Source organism: Vulpes lagopus, chromosome 6, assembly GCF_018345385.1.
Source record: "Vulpes lagopus strain Blue_001 chromosome 6, ASM1834538v1, whole genome shotgun sequence".
NCBI lineage: Eukaryota > Metazoa > Chordata > Mammalia > Carnivora > Canidae > Vulpes > Vulpes lagopus.
The window spans coordinates 23,748,530-23,765,098 of NC_054829.1; the positions used below are offsets into that span (position 1 = coordinate 23,748,530).

General features: G+C 38.4%; 1 protein-coding gene across 1 annotated transcript in view; it reads left to right on the plus strand.

Annotated features, from left to right (window-relative positions):
• The window catches only part of ANGEL1 (angel homolog 1), a 29,311-nt gene that overhangs the window by 9,438 nt on the left and 3,304 nt on the right, over positions 1-16,569 (plus strand). Inside the window, exons 8-9 of the mRNA XM_041758103.1 lie at positions 15,261-15,330; positions 15,851-16,014. Coding sequence (XP_041614037.1) covers positions 15,261-15,330; positions 15,851-16,014 — 234 coding nt within the window. The remainder of the gene's footprint in view (positions 1-15,260; positions 15,331-15,850; positions 16,015-16,569) is intronic.

Genomic DNA, 16,569 nt, shown 5'->3' on the forward strand with positions numbered 1-16,569 from the left:
AGGAAGGTCAGTGGAGTTCTGTGGCCATATGTGTGACTGGATGTGCAGCTCAGTGAGAACATGGACTTGGAATCGAGACTTGAGTTCCAGTCATCTCTGAGACCTTTAGTGAGACATGTAACCTTTTTAGGTTTAAGTTGCTGATAACCAGTGTGTGTACAGCATATAGGGAAGATACACATGACAGGGCTTTGAAAATCATAAGGTGGGATGCCTGGGTGGTTCAGCAGTTAAAGCATCTGCCTTAAGCTCAGGGCATGATCCTGGAATCCTGGGGTCAAGTCCCACATCGAGCTCCCTGCATGGAGCCTGCTTCTCCCTCTGCCTCTGCCTCTCTCTCTCTCTCTCTCTCTGTGTGTGTGTCTCTCATGAATACATAAATAAATAAAGTTAAAAAAAAAGAAAATCATAAGGTGATTGTAAGTCCTGCTTGTAATAAAAATTTACTCCTACTGAGAACTTCCAGATCAAACATGGTAGAGTATACTTGATATGTTCCCCCCTTCTTGTCTCTGAAACCATTACAAAGCAACAAAGAGAATGGAAAAAAGCAATGCAAACTCCACCTTTGAGAAAAGTAGAAAAGTAGGAGATCTGAATATAACCTAAACCATGAATCACAGCATAGGTAGAATGGCTGCCAGAAGTGCTGGAGTTTGTGTAGCAGTGCTGGAAGAAGTATGCAGGGACTTATCTGGGGACAAAGAACCAGCACAGTGCATTTCTCCAAGGTGAGGAGTGTACCTTAAGGCACAAAACCAAAATCTCTTGTTTCATCAGCAACAATAGGATGCACAGGTTATGGTAGGAGATTGCCTGAACCTGTTTTGGTCTTAAGAGGCACTGGAGAAAAGCCTGATCAAGGAATAATGCTTATTTGCATTAAGCAGTCTGTTTGAATGGTGGCAGGGGTGATGAGGTACTTACAGAGCTGCATATCGCTTTTGGCTGGGGAAAAGTAAAGATTAAAGGACTCATACACTGTGTCATCAGGAATATCTCTATTACTTGGAATGCATACCCAGTTCTTCCCTTAGAGGAACTGTACAGATAGCTGGTACAGAAAAACCTCAACTAATTCAAAGCAGTGCTGCTAAAAAGGAACCACTTTGTGAGCTGTGTTAGAATACTGCAAGAAAGAAAGCAGAAGGAACAGGAAAAATAAAAGGCAGATAAAGAATGCTTACCTCAAAGATAAAAATTGTTGCCATGAAATATATGAAAAATTATGATTATTTTCCCATGAATTAAAAAAATGAAGCAATTGACTTTATAAAACAAGAGTACAAAAATAATTGCCTTTATAAAAGTAAGTTCAGGCACATTGCAAGACATCAGAAAATTAAATGGAAACTGCAGAGCTCAGGAAAGAATAAAAAATGTAAAAATCACATAAAATGAAACAAAATTGGGTACAGCATAAGAAAGAATAGGAATAGATACTGCTGAAAACAAAACAAGAGACAGAAGCCATGAAAGAAAAAGCAGAATAAAAAGGAAGTAAGAGGATAAAAGAGGGTAGAGAGAAATGATTGTAGTGAAAGATAAGGAGACTTTCAACATACACATAATTAGTGTGAAGAAAACCAATATAAAGACACAAAAGAAGTATGTAAAGGTATGATTCAAGGAAGGTTTTCCCCAAATTAAAAGATTTGAGTCTTTTTTTTTAAGATTTTATTTATTTATTCATTAGAAATACACATAGAGAGAGGGAGAGGCACAGGCACAGGCAGAGGGAGAAGCAGGCTCCCTGCAGGGAGCCCGATGTGGGACTCTGTCCTGGATCCTGGAATCATGCCCTGAGTCAACGGCAGAAGCTCAACCATTGAGCCACTCAGGAGTCCCAAGATTTGAGTCTTTAAATTGAGAGGATGTACCATGTTTCAGTAAAAAATGACATAGGAGAATCAGCAATAAGACATCCTACTGAAGTTACTAGAAGCCAGAAATAAAAGAATCCATTGGGCAGTTGAACCAAAAAGGATTGGGCTGCTCTTAAGAGTAAAAATGATCAGATTGGCTTTAGACTACTTAACGTTATCATTCAGTTGTAGAAGACAGGAGAATAAGGCTTCAAAGAAAGAAGATATGGTTCAAGAATTTCATTCTCAACCAAAAGCCTTTCTTGACCAAATTGCTAGAACAACCTAAGACAACCAAGCAATGACTGGAAAAACTATATGAGAAGGACTGGTGATGGGCAGCCCTGGTGGCTCAGCGGTTTAGTGCCGCCTTCAGCCCAAGGTGTGATCCTGGAGACCCGGGATCGAGTCCTACGTCGGGCTCCCTGTGTGGAACCTGCTTCTCCCTCTGCCTGTGTCTCTGCCTCTCTCTCTCTCTGTATCTCTCATGAATAAATAAATAAAATTTAAAAAAAATAGAAGGACTGGTGATAAGTCATGAATTTATTTTTTCTTATAGGAATTTAATTCAAATTGGCATTTCGCACGAAGCAATAAACATTTCAGTGATTCAGTTTTTTTTTAATTGCAAAGCTAAATATATTATATTGCTGTAGCGATAGCAATAATGATAATGATGGCCCCCATGCATAAGTAGCTAGCATGTGCCAGGAACTGAGATGACTGCTGGTATTAAGTGGGCTCAGGCAGGGAAGCAGTGGTTCAGTGTTTTATAATTACAAAATCCTAAAGTTAAACAGTAGTGGGACCCCACATTTCATGTTAAAAAATAGATAGAGTATTAAAAAACAAAATAAAACAGTATTGTACTTGAAACATAAAACAAGCATTTCAATTTAGTTACAAAATTAAACCAAAAGCCTTTAAAATACATACTGATGATCACTTTGTAGGTAGAATCATTATGTGGGGAAAATACCCAGTTCACTAACAGTGCAAAATAATAGTATTTTCAAAATTGAGATTAAATTTGGGTAAACACATCCATCCACCATATGTGTAGTTACCATCTGTCACTACAAAAGATTATTATAATATGGACTCTGTTCCTTATGTTGTACTTTTCATTTCTTTTGTTTGTTTAATTTTTTTTATTGGAGTTCAATTTGCCAACATATAGCATAACACCCAGTGCTCATCCTGCCAAGTGCCCCCGTACTTTTCATTTCTATAATTAACTTTATAACTGGAATGTTGTACCTCTTAATCCCCTTCACCCATTTTTGCCTCTCCCTCGCCCCTTTCCCTCTGTCAACCACTAGTTCGTTCTCTGTATTTGAGTCTGTTTCTATTTTGTTCTTATTTGTTTTGTTTTTTAGATTCCACATGCAAGTGAAATCATGTGGTATTTGTCTTTCTCTAAGTTATTTCACTCATAATGCCCTCTAGGTCCACCTCTGTTATCACAAATGGCAAGATTTCATTCTTTTTTATGACTTAATAATATTCTGAGTGTGTACTTGTGTGTGTGTGTACACTACATGTTCTTTATCCATTTATCTGTTGATGGACTCTTGGGTTGCTTCCATATCTTGTCTATTGTAATGAGGCTGTAGTAAACATAGGGGTGCATATATCTCTTTGAATTAATGCTTTTGTCTTCCTTGGGTAAATACTCAGATGTGGAGTTACTAGGTTATATGGTATTTATTTATTTATTTTATATGGTATTTATTTTTAATTTTTTGAGCACCTTCCGTACTATTTTCCATAGTGACCAATTTACATTCCCACCAGTGGTGCACAAGGGTTCCCTTTTCTCCACATCCTCACCAACACTTGTTATTTCTTGTCTTTTTGATACTAGCTATTCTGACTGAAGGGATATCTCATTGTGGTTTTGATTTGCATTTTCATGATGATTAGTGATATTGGGCATCTTTTCATGTTTTTGTTAACCATCTGTATGTCTTCTTTGGAAAAATGCTTATCTCATAAATGTCCTTTAGACTCCAAATCTAAAAATCTACCACCATTTTTAGACCGTGAGTAGAAAGTACAATAAGGAGATCATAACGTGATCTTTTTCTAGATGTGTTTAGGTGTGCTAATGAATAATATTTCCAGTCTAATTCTAGACTCATGCAACCCACCAGTGCACATCAGAACTTGCTGACTTGATTGTGACACTGATTTTACTGGACAGCATGTGAGTTGCAAAAGGAGCTGCGGTGCTAGATAGTGATGGTCTAACCTTCCCACAGGCTGACATTGCACTGCACTGGAGCATTCTGTATTGCCGAAGTTGTGTAATAAAAACATTGTGATTCTCACTCTCCCCAGCTCCCTTTTTTTTTTTTTCCTTAATTTTTTAAATTGGAGTTCAATTTGCCAACATATAGCATACTACCCAGTGTTCATCCCGCCAAGTGCCCGCCTCAGTGCCCATCACCCAGTCACCCCAACCCCCCGCCCACCTCCCCTTCCACTACCCCTTGTTCGTTTCCCAGAGTTAAGTGTCTCTCATGTTTTGTCACCCTCACTGATATTTTCACTCATTTTCTCTCCTTTCCCTTTATTCCCTTTCACTAATTTTTATATTCCCCAAATGAATGAGACCATACAATGTTTGTCCTTTTCCGATTGACTTATTTCACTCAGCATAATACCCTCCAGGTCCATCCACGTTGAAGCAAATGGTGGGTATTTGTCGTTTCTAATGGCGGAGTAATATTCCATTGTTCACATAGACCACATCCTCTTTATCCATTCATCTTTTGATGGACACTAAGGCTCCTTCCACAGTTTGGCTATTGTGAACATTGCTGCTATAAACTTCGGGGTGCAGGTGTCCTGGTGTTTCATTGCATCTGTATCTTTGGGATAAATCCCCAGCAGTGCAATTGCTGGGTCATAGGGCAGATCTGTTTTTAACTCTTTGAGGAACCTCCACACAGTTTTCCAGAGTGGTTGTACCAGTTCACATTCCCACCAACAGTGCAAGAGGGTTCCCCTTTCTTCACATCCTCTCCAACACTTGTTGTTTCCTGTCTTGTTAATTTTCCCCATTCTCACTGGGGTGAGGTGGTATCTCATTGTGGTTTGGATTTGTATTTCCCTGATGGCAATTGATGCGGAGCATTTTCACATGTGCTTGTTGGCCATGTCCATGTCTTCCTCTGTGAGATTTCTGTTCACGTCTTTTGCCCATTTCATGATTGGATTGTTTGTTTCTTTGCTGTTGAATTTAATAAGTTTTTTATAGATCTTGGATACTAGCCCTTTATCTGATAGGTCATTTGCAAATATCTTCTCCTATTCTGTAGGTTGTCTTTTAGTTTTGTTGACTGTTTCTTTTGCTGTGCAGAAGCTTTTTATCTTGATGAAGTCCCAATAATTCATTTTTGCTTTTGTTTCTCTTGCCTTCATGGATGTATCTTGCAAGAAGTTGTGTGGCCAAGTTCAAAAAGGGTGTTGCCTGTGTTCTTCTCTAGGATTTTGATGGAATATTGTCTCACATTTAGATCTTTCATCCATTTTGAGTTTATCTTTGTGTATGGTGTAGAGAATGGTCTAGTTTCATTCTTCTGCATGTGGATGTCCAATTTTCCCAGAACTATTTATTGAAGAGACTGTCTTTTTTCCAGTGGATAATCTTTCCTGCTTTGTTGAATATTAGTTGACCATAAAGTTGAGGGTCCACTTCTGGATTCTCTATTCTGTTCCATTGATCTATGTGTCTCTTTTTGTGCCAGTACCACACTATCTTAATGACCACAGCTTTGTAGTACAACCTGAAATCTGGCATTGTGATGCCCCCAGCTATGGTTTTCTTTCCCCAGCTCCCTTTGTGGGGGGAATAATTCGAAAGAAGGGAATCTAAATTTTAAGTTCCCTCCTTGTAAACATTTTCAATTATGAATGATTTCTTCTTTCCAGTGTGGTCTTAAAGACACTGAAAGGGGTTACTGTGTTTTCTTTCTCATGACCACTTGCCTCTTTCCACTGAACTCTGGACCTTCAGGTCTTTTATTTTTATTTTTATTGTTTTTATTTTTTAACACTATAAAATTTTATCTTTTATTTTTATTTATTTTTTTTAAAGATTTTATTTATTTATTCATGAGAGACACAGAGAGAGAGAGAGAGAGAGGCAGAGACACAGACAGAGGGAGAAGCAGGCTCCATGCAGGGAGCCCGATGTGGGACTCGATCCCGGGACTCCAGGATCACGCCCTGGGCTGAAGGCAGGCGCTAAACCGATGAGCCACCCAGGGATACCCCTTCAGGTCTTTTAATAACAATAAACCATATGCTCAATACAGTATTTTATAGGAAAAAAATGCTAATAGATGATTTTTGTAACCACTATTTACAAACTGACCAGATGACCACGGACCAAAGGATCATTTTTCTAACCAGGAAAGTTCTGAATCCAGCTTCTCCACTGGCCAATGCCTGGACACAATTTATCCTCTTCCCAAGAACTTGCAGAAGAACTTACTTGTTTGACCACTCCTAGTGCTGACTGGGTCAGGAAGATGCTGCCGTCTAGGTAGAGGCATCTGTGGCCCATGTGCTCATATGGCCTGGTGGGGCACGCAGAGGTCTCTAGTCCTGTGTGATTGCCAGAACAGTGCTGTTTGTACACAATGCTGGGTGGACAGAACCTGCTGTTGAGGTAAACCATTTTTAGTATCCTGCTAGTCACTGAGATTTTTCTGGCATATTGTAATGGTTAAATGTAGGACTCAAAATGAAGATATTAGCATTATTGCAAATGTATATGCTCCAAATAATATTACGTCAACAATCACAAAGTGAAAGTGCAGGCTTTAACAAGGAAGAGTAGTCAGAAAATAACTAATGGTAAAGGGTTTTAATTCATCTGTCTCAGCCCACAACAGATCAAGTAGAAAAAAGATAAGAATATGGAAGACTTCAGTAACATGTTGTATGGTAAATCTGATTGATGCACATCAAACTCTGAATATTGAAAGCAGAGCAAAGACATCTTTTTAAGTATTCATATGAAATTCTTAAGAATTAGACTACCAAAAAAACCCTCAGTAAATCTCAAATGGTAGAAGTCATATAGTCTTTCTCTGATCACACATACAGTAAAAATAGAAATTAGAAACAGAAAACATTGTCATCTGAATACTTAGAAAATTTCAAACAACTTTTTGAGTCAAAGGTGATATTTAAGCTAAAACTGTAGAGTATCCAGACAATAATAATAATGAAAGTACAGTATATTTATGGGTTATAGCTAAAACAGCATTCAGTGAAAAGTTCATGGAATTATATAGAATATTTGGAATCATAGAATTACATTAGTAGATAGGAAAAGCTAAAAGTAAGTAAAATACACATTGAACTCAAGAAATTAGAAAAAATAAAAAATAAACTGAAAGAAAACAGAAGATACGAATAGGAATAATTTAGAAAACATAATGGTGGAACTAAACTCTAGAAGTTGGTTGTTTGGGCAAAAAGCAGCTGTCAAGTAGGCCCATTAGCTAACCCAACTCAAAGGTCAGGGAACAAACAAACGAAAGTATGCAGATGCAGAATAATTAATAGGAGTATAAGGGGGTTCTTGGCCTGGCTAAGTACAAAAGAAATTAAAAACTTAGATGGCATATATTAATTTTAGAAAATGTAATTTAGTAAAAGTGATTACAGAGAGGAGAGAGACTCTAAATAGAGAAGAAATACATAAAGTTCTCAGAGATGTGGTCCCACAAAAACACCAGGCTCAGCTTGATTAGAGATTATCATCAAACCTTTAAAGAAAGTATAAATCCATTACTATTTAAATTATTACAGTACACAGAGGAAAAAAGGAGCTGCTTATTTTTATACAACAAGTATTTTGACACTGATACCTGATAGCAGTTAAACAGAAGAAACTATTGATGCTAATATTCTCCACTTAGAAATATTGATGCAAAAAAAAAATTAAATAGAAGATCAGGAAACAATCTAGCAGCATATCAAAGAGTAGTATATACCATGAACAAAAGGAACTTAAGAAATATACAGATTGTTTGATTTTGGGAAATCCCTTAATGTAACTTAACATACTAAATGTATATGAAATCTATTAAAATATATGAAATATATCCTATAGTCCAAGAGACTATTGAAATTCAACATCTATTCTAGATTCTTTTTAAAAGACCCTTCTTAAATTAAGGAAAAACTAGATATAGGCATACCTTGTTGTATTGTGCTTCACTTTATTGTGCTTTGCAGACATTGTGTTTTTCACAGATTGAAGATTTGTGGCAACCTTGCACTGAGCAAGTCTATTAGCGCAGTTTTTCCAACACCATTTGTTCACTTTGTGTCTGTCACATTTTGGGGGTTCTTCTCGCAATATTTCAACCCTTTTTATTATTGTATTTATTATGGTGATCTGTGATCAGTGATCTTTGATGCGACTATTGGAATTGTTGTGAAAGGTTACAAACCACACCCATATAAGATGGCAAACTTAATCGATAAATGTTTTTTGTCTTCTGACTGCTGTACCGACCAGCCATTCCCCTGTCTTTCTTTCTCCCTCTCCTTAGGCTCCCTGTTCCCTGAGACAAAACAATATTGAAGTTAGGCCAATTAGTAGCCCTACACTGGCCTCTGAGTGTTCAAGGGAAAGGAAAGAGTCACATGTCTTCCACTAAATTAAAAGCTAGAAGTGATTAAACTTAGTGAGGAAGCCATGTCAAAAGCTGAGACAGGCAATAGCTAGGCTTCTTGCCCCAAACAGTTAGCCAAGCTGTGAATGCAAAGGAAAAGTTCTTGAAAGAAATAAAAAGTGCTACTCTAATGATGACCTGAATCATAAAGCAGAACATCCTTACTGCTGATAATGGAGGAACTTCTAGTGGTCTGGATATAAGATCACCCTAGCCACAACATTTTCTTAAGCCAAAGCCTAGTTCAGAGCAAGGCCCTAATTCTACTCAATTTTGTGAAGGCTGAGAGGTAAGGGACGTGCGGAAGAAAAGTCTGAAGCTAGCAGGGGTTGGTTCATAAGGTCTAAGGAAATAAGCTGTCTCTGTAACATAGAAGTACAAGGTGAAGCAGCAAGTTATCCAAAAGATCCAGATCCAGCTATGATAATTAATGAGGGTGGCTACACCTGAGAGATTTTTAGTGTAGACAAAATACCTTCTATTGAAAGAAGATTGCCATCTGTACTTTTCATAGCTAGAGAGGAGAAGTCAATGCCTGGTTTCAAAGCTTCAAAGGATAGGCTGTTGAAACCTACTGCTTAGAAAAAAAGATTACTTTCAAAATAGTATTGCTCATTGACAATGTATCTGGTCATCCAAGACTCTGATGGAGATGTACAAGATTAACATTGTTTTCATGCAGGCTAATGCAGCATTCATTATGAAGCCCATGGATCAAGGAATGATTTCAACTTTCAAGTTTTATTATTGAAGGAATATATTTGTAAGGCTATAGCTGCCACAGATAGTGATTCCTCTGATGGATTTGGGCAGGGTAAATCGAACCTTCTAGAAAGGATTCCTCATTCTAGATGCTGCTAAGAACATTTGTGACCCCTGCGAAGAGGTCAAAATACCAACATTAATTAACAAGAGTTTGGAAGAAGTAGATTCCAGCCTTCAGGGATGACTGTGAGGGGTTCATGTTTTCAGTGGAAGAAGTAACTGCAGATGTGGAAATAGCAAGAGAACTAGAGAAGTCAAGCCTGTAGATGGGACTGAATTGCTGCAATATCAGGATAGAACTTAGGAGGAGTTTCTTCTTTTTTTTTTTTTTTAAGATGCTTTAATTTATTTGAGAGAGACAGAGCATGAGCAGGGGGAGTGGCAGAGAAAGAAAGGGAGAAGTAGGCTCCTCATTGAGCAAGGAGCTTGATGTGAGGCTGGATCCCAGGACCCCAAGCTCATCACCTGAGCTAAAACAAGAGTTGGACACTTAACCTGATTAAGCCATCTAGGCACCCTGAGAAGTTGCTTCTTGTAGATGAGTAAAGAAAGTGATTTCTTGAGATGGCATCTGCTCCTGGTGACAATGCTGTGAGGATTATTGAAATGACAACAAAGGATTTAGAATATATAGTTTTTAAAGATTTATTTATTTTTAGAGAGAGTGCTTGCATGCTCCTAAGTGGGGGGAGGAGCAGAGGGAGAGGGAGATAGAGAACCTCAAGCAGGCTCTTTGCTGAGTGGGGAGCCCAATGCAGGGCTTACTCCCATGATCCTGACCTGAGCCAAACCCAGGAGTTGGACACTTAACCCGACTGAGCCATCCAGGTGCTCCCAAAGGATTAGAAGATTACATAAACTTAGTTGATAAGACAGCAGCAGGGTGTGAGAGGATTGACTCCGATGTTGAAAGAAAAGTTCTCTGGACAAAATGCTTCAAGTATCAAACAGATTGCATGCTACAGAGAAATCGTTTGTAACCTCTCTGATCAGTCAGCAGCCATCCACATTGAGGCAAGACTCTCTACCAGCAAAGAATTATGACTTGCTGAAAGCTCAGGTGATGGTTAGCACTTTTTTTTTTTAGCAATAGAGTATTTTTAAATTACGGTATATACACTGTTTTTTTAGATATAATACTATTATATAAAAGACTATAGTACAGTATGAATATAACTTTTATATGCTCTGGGAAACCAAAAAATTCGGTTGACTGGCTTTACTGGGATATTTACTTTATTGTGGTGGTCTGGAATCAAACCCACCATATCTTTGAGGTATGCCCATAATCCCTTACATCATAAAATGAATCTTGGTCAGCAGTGTATGGTAGCAGCAGTGCACCGTGGAGGTGAGGTGCAGGAAGAGGGGAGTGGAGCCACTGCAGGCCAAATTAAAAACCAAACCAAACCACAGCATTTATCTCAATTCCACAAATCCGCATCTGGCTTAAAGAAGACACTGTAGTAGCATTCCTGTCAAAGTCAGAAATAAGACAAGGATGACCACTCTCATTATTCAGCCATGTTCAGAGATGCCAGCCAACAGATTTAGAAACAGAAAGAAAGGTAAGAAAACAGAAGTAACAAAGTGGAAAGGAGGGTTTAATTACTTGCTGCTTATATTGTTAGATAACTGGTGATCCAAGAGAATCAACCAACAACTATTTACAAGCATTAAGATAATCCTGGAGAGTAGCTTGTATGGTATGAATATACAGAAAGACAATAGTATTCATATATAAAAATAAGGATATATTTGTTAAAAGATAATAATAAAAAAGACCCTATTTATAATACCAACAAAAGAAAAAAATCAATGTAAAATGTAAAGTATATAAAGGAATATTTCATTTAGTCTGAATTAATAATTTTATTGATAAGAAGTTGTCCATAACATTCCCTTCCTTTTTTTTTTTTAGAATATATTTATTTATTTGAGAGAGAATGAGAAAGAGCACAGGCAGGGTAAAGGGCAGGGGGAGAGGAGCAAGCAGACTCCCTGCTGAGCAGAGAGCCCCATGTGGGACTTGATCCCAGGACCCTGAGATCATGACCTGAGCTGAAGGCTGATGCTTAACTGACTGAGCCACCCAGGTGCCCCCCTTAACCCATTTAAAAAAAAACAGCTTTATTGTTTTGTTTTTGTTTTTTAAAAATAGCTTTATTGTGATGAAATTCATATACCATAAAATCTACCCAATGGCTTTTATTCTATTCAGAATTGTGTAACCATCACCATAATCTAATAGTAGAACATTTTCATCTCTCCCAAAAGGAGCCCTGTATCTATTAGCAGTCAATGTCTGTTCACCTCTCCCCTTGTGAAAAACATTAATTGAACGTGGCCATACGGGTTTCTCGATGCTCAGTTTTATTCCATTCACTATATGTCTATCCTTATGCCAGTGCTATAGCGTCTTGATTATTTTAGTTCTGTATAAGTTTGATGTAGAGAAGTATACATCCTATAACTTTATGGTTTTTTAAAGGTTATTTTGTTTATTCTGAATCCATTTCATTTCTATATGAATGTTAGGCTCAGCATGTCAATTTCTGCAAAGAAGCTAGTTGGGATTTTGATAGGGATCTACAAATCTGTAGGTCAATTTGGGAAGTATTACCATTTTAATAATATTATCAATGAACATGAGTATCTTTCCATTTATTTAGATCTTTAATTTCTTTCCATATTCTGTAGTTTCCAGTGTGGAAGTCTTACACTTTTGTGAAATTTATTATCATTTTGATGATACTGTAAATGGAAATGTGTTCTTAATTTCATTTTTGGATTTTTACTGCTAGTGTATAGAAATCCAATTTTTGTATATTGACTTGTATGTTATAGTCTTGAGAACTCATTTATTCTAATAGTTTTTTAGTGGATTTCTTAGGATTTCCTGTATAAAAGATCATGTCATCTTGCAAACAGAAACAGCATTACTTCTTCCATTCTAATCTGAATGCCTTTTATTTTTTCTTCCATGATTGCCCTGGCTAGACCTTTCTAATGTTGAGTGATGAGAGTGGACATCCTTGATTTGTTCCTGATCTTAGGGGTAGAGCTCTTTTTTTTTTTCATAAAAATTTATTTATTTATTCATTCAGAGAGAGTGAAGAGAGAGGTAGAGACACAGGCAGAGGGAGAAGCAGGTTCCATGCAGGAAGCCCGATGTGGGACTCTATCCTGAGTTCCAGGATCACACCCTGGGCTGCAGGCGGCGCCAAACCGCTGCGCCACCGGGGCTGCCCAGGGGTAGAGCTTTTAAGTGTGTAGTGAGTTAAATGTGATGTGAGCCCTGGGGTTTTTGTGGATTCCCTTTATCTGGGTAGAGAAGTTATCTTCTGTGTCCAGTTTTTTATGTTGTTTATTTTATTTTATTTTATTTCATAAAGGGGTATTGAATTTTGTCAAATGTTTTTTCTGTGTGTGTTCAGATGGATCATGTGGTTTTTATCCTTCAGTATATACTAATATACTAGTATATTAGTATATACTAATATCATATATTACATTAATAGATTTTCAAATATAAAACTAACCTTATATTCCTAGGATAAATTGTAGTTGATCATAGTTTATAATCATTTTTATATTTTGCGGGATTTGGTTTGCTAATATATTGTTCTGAGACTTAATTGGTTGAGGCAGTTTATTGAGACAACCAATATTGGTTGTCTGAGACTTAATTTCCAACACAGGGAAGAAAGAGGTCCCCCCCCCACCTGCCCACACCAACAATTCAACTCAATTCTGACACTGTCTACACAGAGATAGCACCAGATTTCACAGATTGAAAACTCAGTCAAGACTGCCCTTGCTCCCTAACTTCAGACACCAGTCACAAGCCCAACCTGTGCTTCCAACAACTCCCTCCTTGAGATGCTAGTCGTAAGTCCAGATTGTTAACTTTCTGACCAACTGGCTATTATAAATCAGAGGTTCCTATGATCCTCTCCTTCCTTGGGTTTAATTAATTTGCTATAATGGCTCACAAAACTCAGAGAAACATTTTAGTCACTAGATTACCAGTTTATTATAAAAGGATAAAACTCAGGAACAAGCCAGATGGGAGAGATGGATACAGCAAGGTAGTTGGGAAGCTTCTGTGCACTCTCTCATGTTGCATTCTCCCCAAATCCCCACGTGTTCACCAGCCCAGAAGCTCTCTGAAGGCTTTGTTACATAGGCAGGGTTGATGAAATCATTGGCTGTTGGTCATTCAAGCTCTAGCCCCACTCCTCTCCCAGGAGGTGTAGGGAGTTAGGACAGAAAGTTCCAGCCCATTAATCACAGGTTGGTTCTTCTGGTAACCAGCCCCCATTTTTAGGTGCTTTTCAAAAGTCATCTAACATAGCAGAAGACACCCTTATCACTCTCATCTCTTAGGGAATTCTAAGGGTTTGGGGAGTTATGAGGAACTGTGGACAAGAGCAAATATATATTTCTTATAAATTATAATATCATAGTCATTGAGGAATTTTGCATGTACATTCACAGGGGTTATTCTGTAGTTTTCTTTGTGATGTTTTTGTCTAATTTTGATTGAGTAACACCTCACAGCATGAGTTGAGGGCATCCCATCCTAATTTTTCTAAGTGTTATGTAGTATTTGTATTGCTTTTTCTTTAAATGTTTGGCAGAATTCACCAATGAAGCCATCTAGTCTTGGGCTTTTCTTTGTGGGAAGTTTTCAGATTACTAATTCAATTATTTTACTTGCTTATAAGCTATTCAGATTGTTTATTTCTTCTTGAATCAGTTTACATAGTTTGTGTCATTTTAGAAATTTGTCCATTTCATCTAAGTTATCAAATTTGTTGGTATACAGTTGTTTATAATAGTCTAATTTAAAAATTTGTATAAGGTTGGTAGTGGTGTCCCTTCTTTCATTTTTGGTTTTAGTAATTTGTTTTTCCTTGTTCAGTCTAGCTCAGGGTTTGTCAATTTTGTTGATCCTTATTTTCCTGTTGTCTTAGTCAGTTTAGACTATTATAACAAAATATCACAGCCTAGATGGTTTATAGACAACAGAATTTTATTTCTCACAGTTCTGGAGCTGGAAGTATAAGATCAGGGTGCCAGTGTGGTCCAGTTCTGATGAGGGCCCTCTTCTGGGTTGTTGAGTGCTAACTTCTTGTCTCCTCACATGGCAGGTAGAGGGTGAGGGCACTCTTGGGGATCCCTTTTATGAAGGCATTAATCCAATGCAGGAGGGCTCCACCCTTGTGACCTAATTATTTGGAAATAATTAGGTCCATCTCCAAATACCATCTCACTGGGGGTTAGAATTTCACCTTACTTTGGGGAGACAAATATTCAGTCCATAACACTTATTAATATTAGTAGGATCTATAATAATATCCCTACCTTCTTTCCTGATATTGGAAATGCATATTTTCATGTATGTGTGTATATATATTTATGTATATTTAACAATGCATAACATGTTATACAGTATATATACATACACATGCACACATACATGTATACACACATAGCAGATGGTGTGTGATAGAAAATCTCTGAAGGATTTATACCAGGAGTTTGGTAACATTGGTTGCCTCAGGAGAGGGAAATTGAGTGGCAGGGGCTCCACTTAATGGGAGGGAGACTTTTTCACTGATATTTTTCTCTACATTTTGATTTTTGTACCATGTGACTAATTACCTATTCTAAAGAATAAATTTAAATAATTTGAAAAGGTGCTGAGGCAAGGAAGAAATGTGCACTCAAGGTCTCTATCTGCCTTCCTCAAGTTCTTGACTTTGATCCATTATTTTCCTCATCCCATTACCTCTTCTCTTCCCTTTCCCCCTTTTGGAGCAAGCCAGTCCAGGATTTGAGAAGGATTTCAGTGTGTAAGGTTCTGACCCTGCTTCACTGTCTGTGAATAATAAAACCTTTTCTCCCTGGTCTTCTACAGAGCGACCTGCTGGCTGGGCTGAGTCTGTCCTTGAGGAAGACACATTGGAGCCTGAGCCTGTCTTCCCCAGGTGATCTTCCTTCCAGTTCCCTGCAGCTTGCTTTCCAGCCCCCATCTGGGTATATGGGAGAGGTTCTCATTGGCTTTCCTGAGGCTGATTTGGGGGGCACTTTTTGCTGAGCTCTCTTCTCCTAATACATGTTAAGCTTTTGGAAGGCTGGTGTGCAGAGGCCAGAAGTGACCTACCCAGGTACTTGCAGATGAAAAGCTCATGTACTTTTCCACAGGGAATAAGGCTTCACAGAAGAACTTGCTGACCCCTGGAAAGGATACATTATGTATACTTCATGTAATAAGAGGAGAGTGGGTGGCGGTGGGGTGAGGAGAGTCAGGAGTCTGAGTATAAATGTTATCTGTTTCTAGGCTAATTTTAGCTAAGACTATCTGCCTTTTATTAGCATGGGAAGGAATTTGCTGAGATGGAGTTATTTGGGATCATCCCTTAAAAAATTTTATAAAATTCATACAAGAAATGACTTTGAGAAAAGTTCAATGTTTGTTGACTGACCTCTTTTCCTTCATCCCTGCAGGACTGTAGGTACCATCCAGCATTGCCTTCACCTGACCTCAGTATATACTCATTTCCTGCCCCAGCATGGCCGCCCAGAGGTCACCACAATGCCCTTGGGTCTTGGAACAACGGTGGATTACATCTTCTTTTCAGCTGAGTCCTGCGAGAATGGGAACAGAACTGGTAAGCCTGGTGGATCCTGGGTTCGTAGAAGCCACCCTCAGAAGTCCCTGGGAATAGCTGATGGTACGTCAGGCATTTGGTCACATGGCATGGGCTGCTGTGACTTGTCTCACAAAAGAGCAAATTTCATACCCACCTGGCACTGGACATCCTCATCATAATTCCCTTAGGCCACTTGCCTGCCTTCTTTTTTTATCTTTGCAGCATTAGAGAGAGGTGGGCAGAAGCAGCCCTACCTCTATTTAAGAGATAAAAATAGAGCATCAGGAGGTAAGTGGATTTTGAATGTGGCAGCCATTTAGTGAGGGACTTGGTTAGATCAGAAACCCTATTGTTTCTTCACCCTCCACTGGCGGTCACAGTATGGTAGTCTACCAGCCCCATGCCTGTTTTAGTTAAAGCATGTCTTTTAAAATGTTTGAACTGATTGTCTATGTTTAAAAATCAGATTTTAGGGCAGCCCGGGTGGCTCAGTGGTTTAGCACTGCCTTCGGCCCAGGGCGTGATCCTGGAGACCTGGGATCGAGTCCCACGTTAGGCTCCCTGCATGGAGCC